Source organism: Archocentrus centrarchus, chromosome 24 (assembly GCF_007364275.1).
Source record: "Archocentrus centrarchus isolate MPI-CPG fArcCen1 chromosome 24, fArcCen1, whole genome shotgun sequence".
Classification (NCBI taxonomy): Eukaryota; Metazoa; Chordata; class Actinopteri; order Cichliformes; family Cichlidae; genus Archocentrus; species Archocentrus centrarchus.
In genome coordinates, this window is record NC_044369.1 from 2,161,078 (window position 1) to 2,179,163 (window position 18,086).

General features: G+C 41.6%; 1 protein-coding gene across 1 annotated transcript in view; it reads left to right on the forward strand.

Moving 5' to 3' along the window:
- xrn2 (5'-3' exoribonuclease 2) overlaps nt 1–18,086 on the forward strand; it is a 53,621-nt gene that overhangs the window by 10,866 nt on the left and 24,669 nt on the right. The window contains exons 16-23 of the mRNA XM_030721814.1: nt 595–639; nt 2,771–2,865; nt 5,088–5,223; nt 13,857–13,964; nt 15,681–15,770; nt 15,893–15,965; nt 16,260–16,343; nt 16,601–16,698. Coding sequence (XP_030577674.1) covers nt 595–639; nt 2,771–2,865; nt 5,088–5,223; nt 13,857–13,964; nt 15,681–15,770; nt 15,893–15,965; nt 16,260–16,343; nt 16,601–16,698 — 729 coding nt within the window. The remainder of the gene's footprint in view (nt 1–594; nt 640–2,770; nt 2,866–5,087; nt 5,224–13,856; nt 13,965–15,680; nt 15,771–15,892; nt 15,966–16,259; nt 16,344–16,600; nt 16,699–18,086) is intronic.

An 18,086-nucleotide genomic window follows, 5' to 3' on the forward strand; every position in this document is an offset into this window, starting at 1 on the left:
TGAGAGTTTCCTCACTGAGGAAACTTCAGCATGTGATTTATCAGTGAGCTGGACCAGTTAACCATCCAAACTTGTGACAGCACATCACCAGTATATAGCTTTTATGCTGTAGTCCAGCCACACATTGCATTCTTCTTACGGGCCCATTAAACTCGCTGCATTGGTTGTGTCGCATGCACACACAGTGACATCACCACAGGGCCGTAGCACAAGTACCTGCTGCATTATTCTCCTGAATGATGGGTGTCGCCGCTCAGACAGAATCTCCACATCAGCGCTGGTATACGAAGAGAAGAAGTTAAAACCCAAAGCCTCATCTTTTCAAACTGCATCTGAATCTCTGAGCTTCTGTATATGTCATTAAACTGGCGGTAAAAACTACCATGATTGTACACCACGCGAGGTTACACACGAGAGGTGCTCAACCAGCAGGTGTGACAACAGTTTTATGGTGTTGCGCCATTTGCAAGGGTGAGAACGGCAGGTATAATGGGCCCGTAAGTCATGTGATCATTGTATTGCACGCTGTCAGGAAGATGTTTTTAAATGTGAGATTTTATTGCTGTGGGCCATAAACTTCTTTTCTTTCTTCAGAATGCTGCTCAGTCCTTGAAGGCCATGATGAAGAATGGAGGAAACGTAAGTGTTTGTCATTGTGTAAAAGTTGACCTGTTGCACTAATTTGAGCACCATATTTTTTTTTATTCTTGGACTGTAGCTGTGCATGAGTCCCAGATCAGAATGATCATTTATCTTATACCATCCTCAGTGCAGCCCCACAACTCATCCTGTTGAAATGAGCTGTCTTAACTCCTCCACATTTAATGCTACTCCCCGTCGCCGTTAAAGCCAACTGTCTTCTGATTGGCTGCCCCTCAAAAGTGGAAGATTTGAACAGTGAGTGGGAGGAGCTCCTGAGCTCCCACTCAGAGCTGTGCCATAATGAGAGAGCGCTCCTTTTTCTGACATCATCAAAGCTCAGAGTAGAAAAAAAAAGTTTTTTCTCTCTCCTGTTCTAAAAACACATTCAGAAACCAAAGTGCCCCCCCAGTCAGTGTGTGCTGTTACACACTGCTAGAAAAACTGTGTAGTTTTGTGGAATTCTTCACCTTTATTTTCCTCTTTAGAGCAATAATTCTTGTTTAATTAATATGAGCCTTGTAGACTATTATAACCTGTGAAAACCAAACCACTGACACAGCAGCAGTTCTGGCTGCACCATTTTAATCTTTCGCTCATAGGAAGATTTCTTTCCCCCTTCAACCTGAATAATCTAATGTCGCCGCTCCACAGTCGTCTTCCCTCCTCTTCTCTCAAGTGTGTGTCTGTGTACACCTGTAGGAGCTGGAAAACACCCACTTAAGGATTCAGGGAATTCAGTTCTGCTCTCTAGATTATTGGGAAAATAGCTTCTTTTTTTTTCCCCACAGAGATTTTTCCATCACCAAACTGTAAAAATGTATTTAGTTTAAGTGTCGTTCTGTCTTTCAGTTTATATGTTTCCTCTCTGGCAGTATTTATATTTGAAGCAGTTTGCAGCCTGTTTTGAATACAGATGCTGCCGTTTAGTTCAGTTCATGGCCGCGCTTCTGTTTTTAAAGTGTCTCTCAATTCGGCAAATTTCCTGCCCTCGTGCAGCGTTAAAATTTATCGACTGTCAATAGGTGGCCATATATTTGCACATGAATGAAAGGAGCACAAAAGCTTCGGGGGGGGGAAGGCTGAGGAGCTAAGGTAGCGGCTTCAGCGTCCTTCAAACACACAAAATACACACACACACATATATCCGACAGCTTTACCTGACAGCCAACGCATTATCAGCAAAAAGGTCTTAAAACGCACAACATTAACTAAATAATGTATTTGTTTATCACATAATATCTACATTTATCTTTAAAACTATAGAAGTGCAAAACGTTACCTTCTGTATTTCCTCTGTGGCATATCATTGTGGATTTAAAATGATTCATTTTTACTGCTCGTGTCAGGAAATATTTATGTGCCCTTCCTTAAACAAGTAACCAATAATCATGCTTCAGTTTAAATCTGAGACATATCCATAATCAGTGAACGGTTCAAGCTTCTCCATTTTTAGATTAATTTGCTTTTGTTTGACTTATAATAAATTTTCTGTCTGAGGCATTTAGATGTTTTTGGGCTTTAGAGAACCATCAAGGACATTTTACTGCAGTCTGTAAGATTTTTTTTTAAAGTAATACGTTTGTGATTTCTTCTCTCCAAAAAACAAATTATTAGTTTTATATATAAATGACAGAAAGAAGAGAAATGGTGTGTAAGATTTAAAAGAAGAGTCACATTTCCAGCGTTATCCTAAAATGAACGACATCCTGTCCAAGAACAAATCATTTTGAGTAAAATTAAAATGTAAAGCAGTCACTGAACTCAGTATACAGTTAGAAATAATGACTGCTGTGAAGCTCAGTGATCTCGTTCGGAAAATTTAAAGCCATGTTTCAGATATGCTGTGATTTCCAGCGACAGTGATTTCCACTCTGAAGAAGCTGTTTCTTTGGAAACACAGCAGAGCTCAGTTCAGGCGCTGCTGCTGAGAAGGAAAAGCCTGCCATGTACATCTGTTGTCTCTGAAAGCGCTTCTACTCACGCTGAAGTAGTTCGGCCAGTATTCTCATGTAGAGAAATGTAATTTAAATTCTTACTCCAGGTGATTCCTGATCATTTACTTCCATGGTTTCCTTCTCATCTGTGCATTTTCCTCTGTTTGTGTGCTTTGGGGTTTTGCCACCCTCAGCAGTCGTCTGCAGGTCCTAGTGACGGTGCAGAAAGGGGAACGAAGAGGAAAGCTGATGACAGTGACAGCGAGCCCGAGCCTGAAGACAACGTCAGGTAAACCCTCACAAACCAGGTGGGCGGGGTCACAGCAGAGGGGGGGATTCCTGTGGCAGGGCAGACGTGGTTTCAAAAATAAAGTGAAGGCAGGTTGTCACATTACAAGTCAAATAATGTAACTGTAAATGGTGCGTCAGACAGGCTGCTGATTGGTTCCTTTCTCGACACGGTTAATATCTCCGCTGTGCTCATGTGGTGACCAGAAAACAGCCAAAAACAAAACTGTTTGTTTATGAGGTCAGTCGTTCATTTTTGCCATTATTGGTGCTTGTTGACTTTGCTTAAAGCTGTTTATACCTGGAAACACCTTCATAACTACAAATAACCTCTGGTTTGAATACCCGGGGAACGGTGTGCCTGTAGTTAATAAAACACCTTAAAAATAAATCTGCACAGATGAACTTGAGTCAGCAAAGGTCACTTTAACAAACAGAAGAGGAGAGATGTGCTCATTAATGCCACCGAGCTGCACCACAAGCTCTTTAACTCTCTGCCGTCTCCACTGCACGCACACACACATTTATACACACATTTATACGCACACTCCCCGCTCGGCTGAACAGCTCCCACTTCCCCTCTGCACGTGATTAATATGGAAAGCAGGAACATTCGAGTAAATTCCTCTGTGACGCACTCGTCAGAGCTGCTAAATCCATCGGGCTAAATTGGTATTCATGGAGGCTTTTCTCTCAGGAGTCGGCGCTCCCCGCGGGCCGCTCCGAGGATCCGCCGCACAGATGCTGGACGGCCCTGATTATGTGTGCAGAATGGCATCGCTGCCCCAAATGTACCACGAAGGCATAGCCGTTGAACTGTTCCAGCTGGTTTTTGAGCCTATAGATGAACCATTTGTTTTAATGTGTTTCTCAGATTTAATTAAAGTGTAAAGACTTGATTATGTCATCCAATGATTAACAATGGATTTACAATTCTGGGCCATCAACATTATTTGTACCAGTGGAAAATAGTTGATTTCCCAAATTTCTTAATTATTTACTGAGTTACATTTTTTTTTTTTTTTTGCCTGTACATCAGTATAAGTGGGAGCAATTTAAAAATATATACACGTTGTGAAGCTGTTGGAGGTGCCAGGATCAGACAGATATCACTGAGCATGTTCAGTGAAGCAAACTGCATCTGGAGTCTGGAGCTGTGGACACATTAATCCAGATTTTTAACCCCCAAAATGTTGATTAGAGCAGAAATTTCCCCAAATTAGATTTTATTTAAAGGTCAGCGTTGGGGAAGGTGGGCCTTGATGCCTAATTAACTACTCCAAAGGTCATCTCCTGGCCTTTTGGACAATCCAGTGGTGAAGAGGAAATGTGATTGGCTGTGGCAGTTGACACTGTTTCACCATCGAGCCACAATCTGCTTTAAGCTGAGCAGATTGAGTACTTGTTGTAGAACAGCGGAGTGTCCTCACTCCGATATCTTTGTTCGCGACACAAAATCGGCCGTCTTATGAAAAGGCTTCAGTGCTTATCACATGAAGCTAAAGACGACAAACACACAAACACACACACATATAATCAGTTCTAAACACCTATTATCAGTTTGTTTAGTCAAGTCTGAGGAGCCTCGTGGTTTTAAGTTCACCGTGAGCGTTTTCTTGCTGCTCTTTTATTTTTTTGTTTTTGTTTATTTTTGACTCCTTTTTATAATTTTTTCCAGGGTTATTTTTATACAATTTTACTTATTAATATAGTTTTTGTTTGGTTTTATCATGTTTGTAGGTGAGTTATGTGTTTTGGGTGTTTTTTTAGTGTAAATGCCTTAAAATCAGTTTGGCTCTATCTGCTAACCGGTCAGTAGGAATGAAGCATGCACGCTGATCATGGGCTCCACTGTGACCACTAAACAAACTGAAATCTCAGGATGGGAGTAAAACCTGCAAACCAAAGTGAGGAGATCTTAACAGCAGCTGTACAATGCCAGCTCTTCACAGCACTGCATTTGCTGGCCATACTGGGCTAAGGCTGATTTGTGCATGCACACTGACAGAGAGTCTTGTGAGTTAATTATCATCAGTTTGAATTCTTAAGGGGGATGACCACTAAATTAGCAGCCTGACTGTGGCTGATATTTGTCCACAGCGTGGGTTCCAAAGAGATTACTGAAATCCCAGCGTGTTTGGGCATCTTTGTGTGTAATGTTTTCCTACATCAGTCCTGTTGGTGTTTGTGAAGGAAATTTGTTCACCCCTGTGTGTGGGGCAGGCTGTGGGAGGACGGCTGGAAGCAGAGATACTACAAGACCAAGTTTGACGTGGACGTGACCGATGAGGATTTCAGGCGGAAGGTGGTGCAGTCGTATGTGGAGGGTCTCTGCTGGGTGCTGCGCTACTATTACCAGGTAACACTGAAGTCACGGTGCGTGCAACATTTCTTCATTAGTGATGTTTTTCTCTTTTTTCCTGCTGAGAAACATATTCTCACTGGTTTGTAAAACCTTTACTTCACCCAGATGCCATCTTTAGAAACCTTTTAATGGCTTTCTTTGAACTTTGAACTCCGAGCTTGCATTACATACCACGATCCAAGCTAAATTTCCACCTTTATAAATGGAGAGGCAGCTGTATTTTAGTCCTTTTTAATAAAACTATGCACGACGTGAACCTTTCTGATCCCGTTTCTGCGTTACAGAATCAAATTATGTTAAGTTCCCAAAATATTGCTGTGGGGTTAACAGTTTATTTTTCAGGGCAGTACTTCTCTCCTTGAACTTCCACATACTTGTTGTCTTTCAGCGGCTCTTTTGTCTCATTTAGACATGTGTAAAACGATTAATCATATTAAGTTCTTGCTAACAAAAGTTAACGATAACTTTTGTAAAAATTAAATCAAGAGCATCTCTGCCACGAGGTGAATTATAACTTTTGGATATTTTAGCTTTCATGGAGACACTATGGAGAAACATCTGAGGTGAATGACACCTGGAACAGAACTTTGTGCTAACCATAGAAACAAAGACGGGGACGATCTTTTTGAGGAGGCGCTCAAAGATAAAGATGTTTTTTTGCTATAATCTCAACCTTAACCAGAAACCTGTGTCAGGGAAACCCTCCATTCTCAGTGAAGGTGTTCCTGTTAGGCACACAGACTGTGTGAGATGGAAAACACCACAATAGAGTAGAATAGAAAGTCTTTATTGTCATCTTATTTTGGATTTAATGAAATTGGGAGTGTCACTCCTACTTGATTCACTGGTTTCTGAAGTTTGCTTTTGAATATTTTGACTCTCGCTGTTTGTCGAAGCCTTAATCACAAGCAGAAGAGCACTGCAAGCTGATACGGTCGCATCTTTTCCTCTGCTGTATCCTTGATCCATCCAATCTCTTCCGGTTATCCTGTACAGGGTTGCAGGGGGGCTGGAGCCTATCCCAGCTGTCATAGGGTGATAGGCAGGGTACACCTGTATAGGTCGCCAGCCTGTCGCAGGGCTAACACAGAGAGACAGCCATTCACATTCACACCTGTGGGCAATTTAGAATCACCAATTAACCTAACCCCACTAACTGCATGTCTTTGGACTGTGGGAGGAAACCGGGGAGAACATGCAAACTCCACACATGTTACATTCACACCGCCGAGGAGCCGGTGCTCGTGCCAGTGCTGGTTTCAATGAACCGGCGAAACGCTTAAGAGCGGGCCCGCGTTTCCACCGCATTTCTGTGAACCACTCCTTTCACATATGAAGGGAGCGGCCGAGCACCGAGTGCGTTCGTGCTGGAAAACCCGCCTAACGGTTCAAATAAAGGCACCGGCTCTGGAACCCTGTTGGTGGGAAAGAGGCTACAGAGAGGCCCGGGCCAAGTTGGGTTCAAACCCAGATCTTCTAGTGCTAACCATGACGCCACCGTGCTGCCCCATATCGTTGATTTTACACTAAATAATATACAAAATAAATATGATGTTGTATTCACTTAAAACTAGCAACTGAGTCCATCAGTTCATCAGGAAGTAGTTTACAGAGGTCGTAAGTGACGTGAGCATAAGGACCACTTTCCTGTAGATTTGAATATGCAACAAAAGGCGTTCGCCCCCTGCTGGCCATTAAAAACAAGTTGGGTTCATTTTTCACTGAGATCTCGTATCGATGATGGAGTCAGACCAACGTGTAACGTCCAGCTCACGTTAAAGATTCTCAGTGGGGTTGATAATGATGCCTCATGCTCCCTGAACCACTCTTTCACAGTCTGAGCCTGTTGGATCCTGGAATTGTCATCTGGGAATATGCCTGTGCCATCGAGGAAGAAAAAGTTCAGTGATTGAAAAAACCTGGTCCTTCAGTATATTTAGGTAGTCACCTGAGCTAATTTTTGGGGATAATAACGTTGCTGAACCTAGACCTGACTGACCGAAACCACCTGAGATCATAACACTGTCCCCCCACATACTTGGATAGTAGGCGCTAGGCCTGATGGGAGCATCACTTAGTCTGATGGATTCTCACCCTGGTGTGCCCGTCACTCTGCAACTGCGTAAATCTGGACTCATCCGACCACATGACCTTTTTTAAAACTCCCCCAGAGTCCAGTTTTTATGCTCCCTCGTAAATTGAAATCTTTTTTCACAATTCCCTTCGCTGATAAGTGGTTTTCTTAAGGCCACGCATCTGTTTAGTCCCAACCCTTTGAGGTCTGTTCACATTGTATATGTGGAAATGTTCTTGCTTTAACTATTGAACAGTTTAATATTTCCACTGAAGTCATGAACATGAAATTCATGAAATATTTCAAAGGGCAGTGGAGTCGGGATTCAGCTCTTTTTTTTAAAAAAAAAAAGACTGCTGCAGTTTAATCTCTGCTGCCCAAACTCCTGATGGGAGCCAAACCAAACTCTTAATGAGGAGTTGGTGCACTTATTGTTCCTGAGCAAACACCCGCAACCCGACTCTGAGGTAACGAGGTCCTCTGATAAATCCACCAATCCTTCACAGGTCAAACTGACCCAGAGACTCCAAACTGTTTAAATGTGTCCATGATCGTTGTGGTGATTTTAGAAGCGGGAACAGATTTGAGTGGGTTTGGATGGATTTCCCCTCATGAACGAATCAGTTTTACTTTTTTATTTTAGTTTAATTTGTTTGCACCAAATAAACAGTGTGCAGCTCACTCTGAGGTGATTACACACTAAATCATTTTACTGTTGTAAAATATTGATCTTTATGTTGAAATGGAATAATCAGCTGGGGGCCCTCTCCAGAAGAGCCAGGGCGCCTCAGGCTGAGCCGGGGGGGGATTTGTCCTGGCTGATTGTGCTCCCTGCGTATGCACACTCTGTCAACTCCACACGCTCGCCAATCCAAAGCCCGTCTCAGGGGGCCGCTCTGAATGAATTCATTAGCGGGTCCTCGACGGACGGAGACGTGTCTGCTCTCCGCTGCCGCACATTCACGCTCCCGCCCGCCGCCGACAGAGTTAAGATCACGCACACCTCACCGAGTGATCAGGGAAGACCGAGCTCGCTTTATCCCCACTCTGGCTCTGTTTTTCCATCACAAAGGGGATGGAAACCAGAGAGAGCGAGATTATTTTTCCTCTAGTAATCTATAGGATGTACAAAAAAGGTCTCGTTTGTCGAAAATGAATTCTTTCAGCAGAATGACCACAAATGATAATTTTCTGACTAACTGGCTGTTCTCTAATGGCAGTTCGAATGTTCGTGTTTTCTTGACACTGGTGATTTATCTTTATTGTGTTTTTTATTGTAATTGGCAGTGATTAAATTTAGAGAGACCGACTCGGGCATGTTTCAGGGGCAGAGTTGTCTGGTTGAAAGTCAATGTTGGGACTTTATTTTATTTCAGGCCAGATGAAATCTGAGTTTTATTTCTGCAGGTTAAAGACAGTCGAGCTGTTTCCTGATTTCTCGCGTCTCTCTGTGTTGGATTTGTTTCATGGCTGCTGTTGGACCTGAGTGTTCTCAGCGAACAGAAATGCTTTCACGTGGTGTTGATCTTTGTTTCATTTTAGTTGTATAAAAACAGAATGAGCCCGCTCTAATGAGGGCTTATTTAATACGTGTTTGTGGTGAGCCCTGACAGGTTTTAATTTCATACATGCTGCTCATCAGCAGTGATAATTATGCAGGATGGGTTATAGTTATTGTTTTTCTTTTGATGATACTTTAATACTTCAAACAGAGATGATTGTCCTCACGGTCAAAATGTTCCCATTTTCCAAACTGTGTTTCCTGAATTCTCTCTTGTATATTAAACTGCAGGTCAGTGATTTAGCTGAACTCAGGCTGCTTATTCATTAATAACAGTTTTTTTAAATAATATTTGGCATGATTTGATTAGTGTAGTGTAAGGGAATTCAGTATCTGGGAATTTTTATAGAAATTTTATTTGGTTGGACAGTTTTTGAGTGATTGTGACACTCTGGGTTGATCCAGTTTTGTTTGGATGAAACAGAAATCATTATAAAACATATCCCATATTTTTGAGTTCATTACCCCGTCTTTAAACATTTAGCCAGCGCAGACACAGGTTTTATGAGCAGATGATATTCTGTGGATATTTCAGTGTATCCCTGATAATTTTAGTTAATGAAATATTTTCAATTTCAATATGTGTATTTAAAAAATTGATCTGTTAATGAAATTCCTGATTAACTGACTCCCTCATGTGGACACAATATGATTAAGTCATTTATTTATATTTAAAATGAAATATGTGAATGTTGACTCTGTGGTTCTGCTTCTTCATGGACATTAATAACACGGTGAGGTAACTTCCTTTTTATCAGCTGCTCTGAATCAGGACAGTTAATGTATTTTTTCCTGTTGTGATCTTTGACCCCGCCAGCCTCCGTCACAAATGAATTTCTCCTTGAGACACAGCATTTTGTCATATTACCATAAATGATCTGTGCGATTGTTTGAATGTGGCGATCGGAGCCTCATCTACCTTTTATCATGGTAAAGGCCCGTATTATCATTTGAATGACCATCTTTAATAATAGAGTGCCGGGCTTTAAAGCTGAGATTGGCTGAGATGCGAGGATTGGCGGATTTATCGGAGGACCTCGTTTTCTCAGAGGTGGATTGTGGGAAGTGAAGGTTGTTCTTTGGTGCGAAGCATGTTTGCTCAGGAAGGATAAGTGGTCCAACTGCAGGGTGAATATTTTATTTCTTTCAGAGCCGTCTTCTTTGTCAGCAAACATTTCTGAAACACAGAACAGAGGAAGGTGATTATGTTAGAGATGCAGGAGCCTCTCAGCAGGTGTGAGAGACAGTTTTGTTCCCCAGAGGCGTCGGGGTTCGAACCACGGTCTAGCTGTCTTTGCTCCTCGGTCATTTAAGCAACTAAAAAAATCAGCCGATGTCTGAAAGTGTAGACAGTTTTTGTGTGTGTGTGTGTGTGTGTGTGTGTGTGTGTGTGTGTGTGTGTGTGTGTGTGTGTGTGTGTGTGTGTGTGTGTGTGTGTGTGTGTGTGTGTGAATCAAAAGTACGCAATCTGAGGATTCGGTGAAGGGTTTTAAATGTCAGCGCTGCCATCTTAGACTGGTCAGGTTGGATTTTAAGCTTTGTGCTGCTGAAGAACTAAAGTAGAAAAAGGGCAAAGAAAGGCTTTCTGCTTCCATTTTCAAGTTTCCTTTGCTTTTGGTTTTTTTCTTCATTTTGGGGCTCGAGGTGATATCGTGTCTAAATGAGCTGACGCTGAATGAAGGGAAGAACAACAAATCAGCACCAACCAAAAATTAAATTGAGCCAAAAATCAGTCTGCAGGGTTTTTTATTTTTATTTATCAAAGTTAGAGCTGATGTGAGTGACTCAAATGTGGTGTTGGTTTTTTTTTTTTCTCTACTTTTAGTTTTGTAAACTGAATATAAAGTGAGTTCATTATCCAGTTAAAATGTCACAAATTAGGGAGCTAAAGATCTGAAGTCGGTTAGTTGGCGGCTGTTCTGCTGTCTGAGTAACAGAGCCACCAGAAACCCCAGTCTGAATGAACTGGTGAGCTGAGGAAAACCCCAAACGGATGGAAACTGACATTGTGGACACTTCCTTATAGTGAAGAATAACTAAAGTATGGCAAGAACAGCCTGATCCATGTGTGTAACACGGCAGCTAAAAGCATTTTATGATCTCAGCTTGAGCCACTATAAAATGAAAGTTTAAAACTGCTTCAATGCCCTGATTAATATTATTTTGTTCCCTGCTGTGCCCCTAAGTCAGTAAATCAGAGGTTAACTGGGCTTTCTATATTTTACTGATCCACAACAAAGTTCATTTAATTACTTAATATACTGCTAGCTTAATTTTTTAGAAGTTTATTAATTAATTTGTGTTTTATATTAATAAAACACAAATTTATAATTTAAAAATCTTTAGCGGCTAAAAGAATTGGTGAATGTATTGGTGTAAATGCTTTGCAGGTTTCATTGCTGGAAAGAAGCAGGTGGACATTATTCAGCCTTCAGAGAAGAAATCTGGCAGATTTAAAGATGGTGGCTGACCAAACCAACAGTTTGGCTAAAATGAAACTTTACTGCACTTTCATTTCAGCTTCTTACTCTAGTTGCGCTGTCACAGCTAACAAAATTACGCTGGCTGAAGAGGCGGTTTGAAGAAAGACCTTTATTGGTATTTTAATCTGAAAATCTTTGCTGTTTCAAAAAAGAAATCTGCTAAATAGTGAGAGTTCACATCAGCCAGTGTGCCTCACCGCTATGCTGATAGGTGGAAATCCTGTCGCTGCCCTGAATGAGCCAGGGCTGACCAAACAACTTACCCAACATACTTTTTTTGGGCCAGTGGGCTGTCGGGTCTGTCGAGCCCCTCTACAGCAACGGTCAAAGCTGCGTCTGTTTCGGAGACACCTGAGGTCCTTCAGTGTCTGCCGGACGATGCTCAGTATGTTTTGAGTCTGTGGTGGTCAGTGCTTATACTATGATGAGGTGCGATGGGATAACAGACTGAGGGTAATGGATACCAACAGACTCAACAAACTGATTGTCAAGCTCAGCACCGTTGTGGGTGTAGACCAGGGGTGGGCAATTCCAGGCCTCGAGGGCCGGTGTCCTGCAGGTTTTAGATGTGTCCCTGATCCAACACACCTGAATCAAATGGCTGAATTACCTCCTCAGTATGCAGTCAAGTTCTCCAGAGTCCTGCTAATGACTTCTATATTTGACTCAGGTGTGTTGAAGCAGAGACACATCTAAAAACCTGCAGGACACCGGCCCTCGAGGCCTGGAGTTGCCCACCCCTGGTGTAGACTCTCTGACAGTGGCATCAGCAAGGAGAATGCTGTCCAGGGTACGAACAGTACTGGACAATCCCAGAAAGTTGATTCTGTTCATCTGAACGTACCACAAATACATCGAGTCCACCAGTGAGAGTATGAAAAATGACAAGCTATCGTTCTTAGACTGTGAAATTACCACTGATAATGGGGGACCTATTGAAAGTTGATGTGTGGCGTAAATCAGTGCATACAGATACCAAACAACCTCTGGCTAACCAGGTGGCACAACACAGAAGAGCTACCTCGTGAGGCGAGGACTCCACAGCCTGCACATCCTGGACAGGAGGAGCGCTGTTTTTTAGCGGGGAGTCAACCAGGCTTTTAATGTGAAAAGAGAGAGAGAGAGAGACCATCTCTGAACTGAGGAAGTGACTAAGAGTACGTCTTTCGCCATCTTACAGTTGCTGTGATTGCAGCCATTCAACAGTTTTCTGTGAATGGTACTCATGGCCGGTGATCAGTGGTGATGACAAATTGCATATTAACGATTATGGGATTGCGCTCATGGCTCATTGTTAGTCAGTGGTGGTAGGTCTCGGTGTTCTGCAGCTGTACGGTTTATCAGGTTGGGGAAACCTGCACTCTGCTGAGACTGAAGAAGACACTTGGATGAGTGGTGAAACATTTCTCCTGTTGAAAACTTCATCCAGATGAGCACAATTAAGGTTTTGGGATTTTCTTACCTGTATTATTGAGCATGCATCACAGAATATTGATCAGTCCTTCATATCCTCTCTATCTCACGCTGCACAGCCGCAGCATCACGTTCATCAAAAGACTCATTCTACCATGATGCACCACCACCACCAAAAATTATTCCCACCTGTCTCCCTCAAACTTTACAGCTCCCCTTTATGACACCTGACTTCTCTTGTAATATGCAGTTTATATTGTACAAAATATTTAACTTATTTAACATCTTGAGTGTCTCGTTAGCTCGGCTGTTTTGAAGAAAAAGTCGGGGTATTGTCGTAGCCTTGACGTCGGCGGCGTCTGTGGCACAAAATCTTTAACTCGAGAACGATGTAAACTCAGATGTTCAAATTCACACCATGAATGGATCTACTAAAACTCTCGAACAAGTTTGAATCTCGGCGACCTCAACCTCAAGCTAAAGGTCAGAGGTCAAGTTTTCTTAAAATCTTGCGAGCACGATCAGTCCAGAACGATCTCGCCTACGATGTTCAACCTCACACTAGAGATTCATGCTGTTCAAGCTGGACCCATCGAACATCACCCACTTCCTCACTGACTTATCACAACAGCGCCTCCTCCTGTTAGGAATCTGAAACAGCTGATCATCGGCACCCGCTCGGTGCTCATTTTTTACTTAGTTTTATTTTATAGAGCTTACATTTTTATTTTCTATTTTTTATGTTCATTTTTTTGATTGTCATTTTCTCCCGGGATTAATAAAGTACTCTGATTCAGATTTTTTTTTTTGGTAGCACTTGTATTTCACTTTTTGATCTCTTGTGTTTTTTGTTACGTAATTGTCTCTTTGTTTAAATTGTGTTTTTAAAATATATTTGTTTTTATTATTCTTGCAAATGTAAAGCAAGCTGAATTTATGTTTAAAGGTTATATTAGTACCAAACTATTGCACAGATTAACTGATCTTAAGTTATCTTGATTACGTATGTTTTGATTCTGCAGAAATTAGATTTTTTTTTTTTATATATATGAAAAGTCTTGTTAAAGTCAGCGGTTGTTTACTGGTTGATTTGCAGGGCTGTGCTTCCTGGAAGTGGTACTTCCCGTTCCACTACGCTCCGTTCGCCTCTGACTTCAAAAACATCAAAGACATGTTCTCGGAGTTTGAGAAGAACACCAAACCAGTAAGAAAGGACTTTCACTGTTTTTGTCTCAGTCACATGATATCGGGCGTTTTTCCTATCAGGTCATCTAAAGTGTGTTGTGTACCAGTCATGTTTCTTTGAACTAAATGCTGCTGTAGCTTGTTTACTGCCATCTACACCAGCTCAAGCTATTAAAGAAATTCACTAAAACACCAGAAATTACTCCACCCCAATTACAAGACAGTCGATATGATGTATAAAATATAAATGAAATCAGATCACAATGATTTGCAAATGTCATAAACCCTTTTTTTTTTTTTCTTTCTTATTCAGAGTAGAATACAGAACACATAATTTGTGCAGTGTGCAGGGCAAGAAAAAAAAATCAATATTGTATCCCCGTGATCTTCAGGCAGCTCTGCCAGGCATCACTCTGTCATGGAAATCACTGCATGGGCTCAGGAACACTTCCAGGCCACCGTGCCATCCACAGATGCAGGTTTAAAGCTCTGTCAAATGTGAACATGATCCAGAAACTTCTGTGGGTCAAAGCTCATTTAAAGTGGACTAAAAAAAGGGGAAAACCGTTCTGTGTCAGAGAAATCACAATTTGAAATTCTCAGGTTTCTACATCAGGATTAGAATTTGGATACAAAAGTTTTACTTCATGGATATCAAATAAGTAGCCAAAAAAAAGCACAGGGTTTAAAACATGTTTATTAGAAAGCTGATGATATTGTTGTCTGGACATCAAACTGTGTTTGATTTAAACCGGATTCATCAGCAGTGATGATATGGGCCATGTGAGGCCACAGAAACATTTCTCTTTAGTCATGACCAGTGCAGGCCCTCTACATTTCTTCTTACCGCTCAGATTAACATGGCTGAACCCGGTACGGGCCCTTTAGTCCTGAAAATGAGTGTGGCAACATCTCACTGCAACCCAGTGAAGCACATCAGGCTCCACTCACGGTGCTCCTCTGGTCTTAATCAACTCACTGAACTCATCCAGCTTACTGTGCAAACACCTCACAGTCCCCACAATGACTCCTGGAACAGCTCCAGCACTGAAAGCCTGGTGTTTCCTCCATAGCACCGACAGGGATCAGAGGCCTCGCTCTGCGCCTCTGATCCCTGTCAGTGCCGTCAGCTGGTGAAGAATCTCCAGTTCCCAGGAGGGTAATGCAAAGAAAAAAACACTAGTAGACTTTTAAAACTTGACTTTACAAGACTGGTGAAACAGAAATTTGCCATTTCATCTTCGCATATAGTACCAGTCAAAAGTTTGGACTCAACAAGCAAGAAAAATTAGCTTCAGGTGTTGAATTAATTTAAATGAAAAAGATAAAAACAGCAACACTGGGAGCTGCCACTCAGTGCCAGAAAAGAGAGAAAATAATTGAAGGTGAGGTGAAGTAGAAACTGACAACACTTGTAAACTTTACAGAGCTGTATAAGTTATGGTGATCTAATAAGGTGTAGTTGGATATATGTAACTACACAGTGTAATATGTGTGTTTGATGATAATACGATATGTAGACACAGTACATTAATTAGCATGAAGCTAATACCTCCATTCAGAGTAACTGAGGATTTATTAGCTCTTAAAGCCAACATGATTAGCCCAGTGTTGCTGATGGTTTCAGTGCAGACAAACAAGTATAAATGCAAACAGCAGCATCTCTACAGGTTTTCACTGCAGGGCTTTTAACCAGAAATCATAGAAATCACTGTTTGTTGTTTGTTCTGTGCAGTTTAAACCACTGGAGCAGCTGATGGGAGTGTTTCCTGCAGCCAGCGGTAACTTCCTGCCACCAACATGGAGGAACCTCATGACCAGTCCTGTAAGTTTTAGATGACTGTATTTAAACTTTCCCTCGACTCAAAATGAAATAAGCTACTCTGTGGTGGTTGTGTCAGTGTCTCAAGCTGTTTTTTTTTTTTTTAAACACTCCCTTTGACGCAGGATTCCCCCATCATCGACTTTTATCCTGATGACTTTGCCATTGATCTTAACGGCAAGAAATACGCCTGGCAGGGTGAGTCTGTGCCATTTAAATAATCTGGACTTTAAAGGTGGGAGGAGACTTCTTACAGCAGATTTTTATCTTTATTGTTAAAAAATGAAAATGTGTTTTTACATGTATATTAAGTTAAGGTTTAGTCTGACGTGCATTTGTAACTATAGCTGGTTCATTTTGGTGTGAATTCCCACAGCAGACATAAAACAGTAGGCAGATCAGGAAAATGTAATACTGTACTAGTACATGATTATACTATTGATGCTGTAATGATGAGTGCATTTGTTTTATATAATCATGTTACTTTTGAAGGCGTTGCCTTGCTTCCTTTTGTGGATGAACGGCGGTTGAGGGCGACTCTGGCTGAAGTGTATCCCGACCTCACAGCTGAGGAACGTGAGTGAAATCCCATTGTGTCAAATATAATAACTGGATTTCTTTTACAGTGAAATTTTCAGTCATCTGCCCCACAGCACACAGCTGGCAGTAGGACGCACATTTACCTTTTTTCTTAGATAAAGTTTATTTGGCTCTTCAGTTTTCTAAGCCTCTCTTTCACCCTTCAGTCCTGTGCAGTCAGAGCTGCAGTTTGTGCAGTGAACTTGATTTTTCTTTCCTCTCTGACCACAGCCGCTGTCTGCCCTCTGTTACAGAGAGAAGAAACAGCCTGGGAAGCGACGTGTTGTTTCTGGGCAAGTCTCACCCGCTCTTCGACTTCATCCATGAACTGTACCGCACAGAGTCTAACGAGGTAAGAAACCAGAAGCTGTCAGCGCGCGTTCACTTCAACTTAAATTCAGATCTAACCGATTTCAGTTCAGTCTTATCCTGCCTTTGCTTCTTTTCACTTTCCAAAACACTAAGTGTGGTGGCGCACACACACACACACACACACACACACACACACACACACACACACACACACACACACACACACACACACACACACACACACACACAGTCTATAATAACAGTCTTCTTCTTCTATGGATCAAACTTTGAGATGTTGCTGCGTCAGTGTGCTGCAGATGTGCGCTGCAGCCGTGCAGGTGTCGCCTGCTTCGGTTTTAGTCTCGTTGATTATGCATTTGTAAACCGAAGCAATCGGTGGTTAGACTTCCCGGGTAAATACTTCTTAATGAGTGCATCTTTCAGTGAGGAAAGAAATGTAATGTGAAGGAAAATGAGTTCATTACAACGATTCAGAGGCCTTACAGTCTGATAGAAAGACTGATGTGGGTTTTATTTATTGCTGCATTTCATGAGAAAAGCCTTCACTGAAGAGCCCCCCCCCTTCGATTAATGCTTTCTCATGGAAACCTTTCCAGTGAAACATGAGCTGTTATGTAGTCTGTCTAGATGACAGGTATCAATTTATAAATAAATGTGTTCTGTTAGATGAGGGTGAGACAAAAAAAAACCTTCCGAGTGGACATGCTGTTCGATTTGGATCTTTGTCTCAATTCGTTAAATTATTTTAAACGAATGCCACCTGACCATCACTGATTCACCTGAAATCCCAGTGGAAAGATGCACTTCTTAATAGGAATTATACAAACTTTCTAATGTCATTCTTTTTTTGAGAGGCCATTTTAAAATTCCATTATCTATAAAACTACTTCACTTCAGTGCTTCAAATGTTTTAGGGTAAACATGTGGTAACATAACAGAGAATGATGGATGCTTGAGGTCCCTAAAATATTTGGGTGTTCAATCTCTTACAGCAGATTTGGAGGCCTTGGAGGCTTCTCATATATAAGACATGTAATATTCTTTTAGAAATGCACTGAGAGTTCATATTCGTAGATCCAAATGTAAAGCTCAAGTAAAACATCGGCTCAAAACATGCTAGAAAATGGTGAAAAACACCCCGACCTTCATCTCTGAAAATGTTTTTTTTTTAAAAAACTAATGACAGGGACCTGAAATTGGATGAGAATCCCATCAAGAAGTGGTCTCCTCTGTGCAGCCTCTGGGGAGCATGAATGTGAAGATACATTTCCCTTTGCTAGCAGGACCAAAAAAAAGCAGCCATCTATGCTTCAGATGTTCTGGTTTATTCTTCACTTACGCCCATCACCAAATAAGATCTGAGGAAACATAATAATGAAGTGTTGCTGTGTTAAATCATCGTTTATT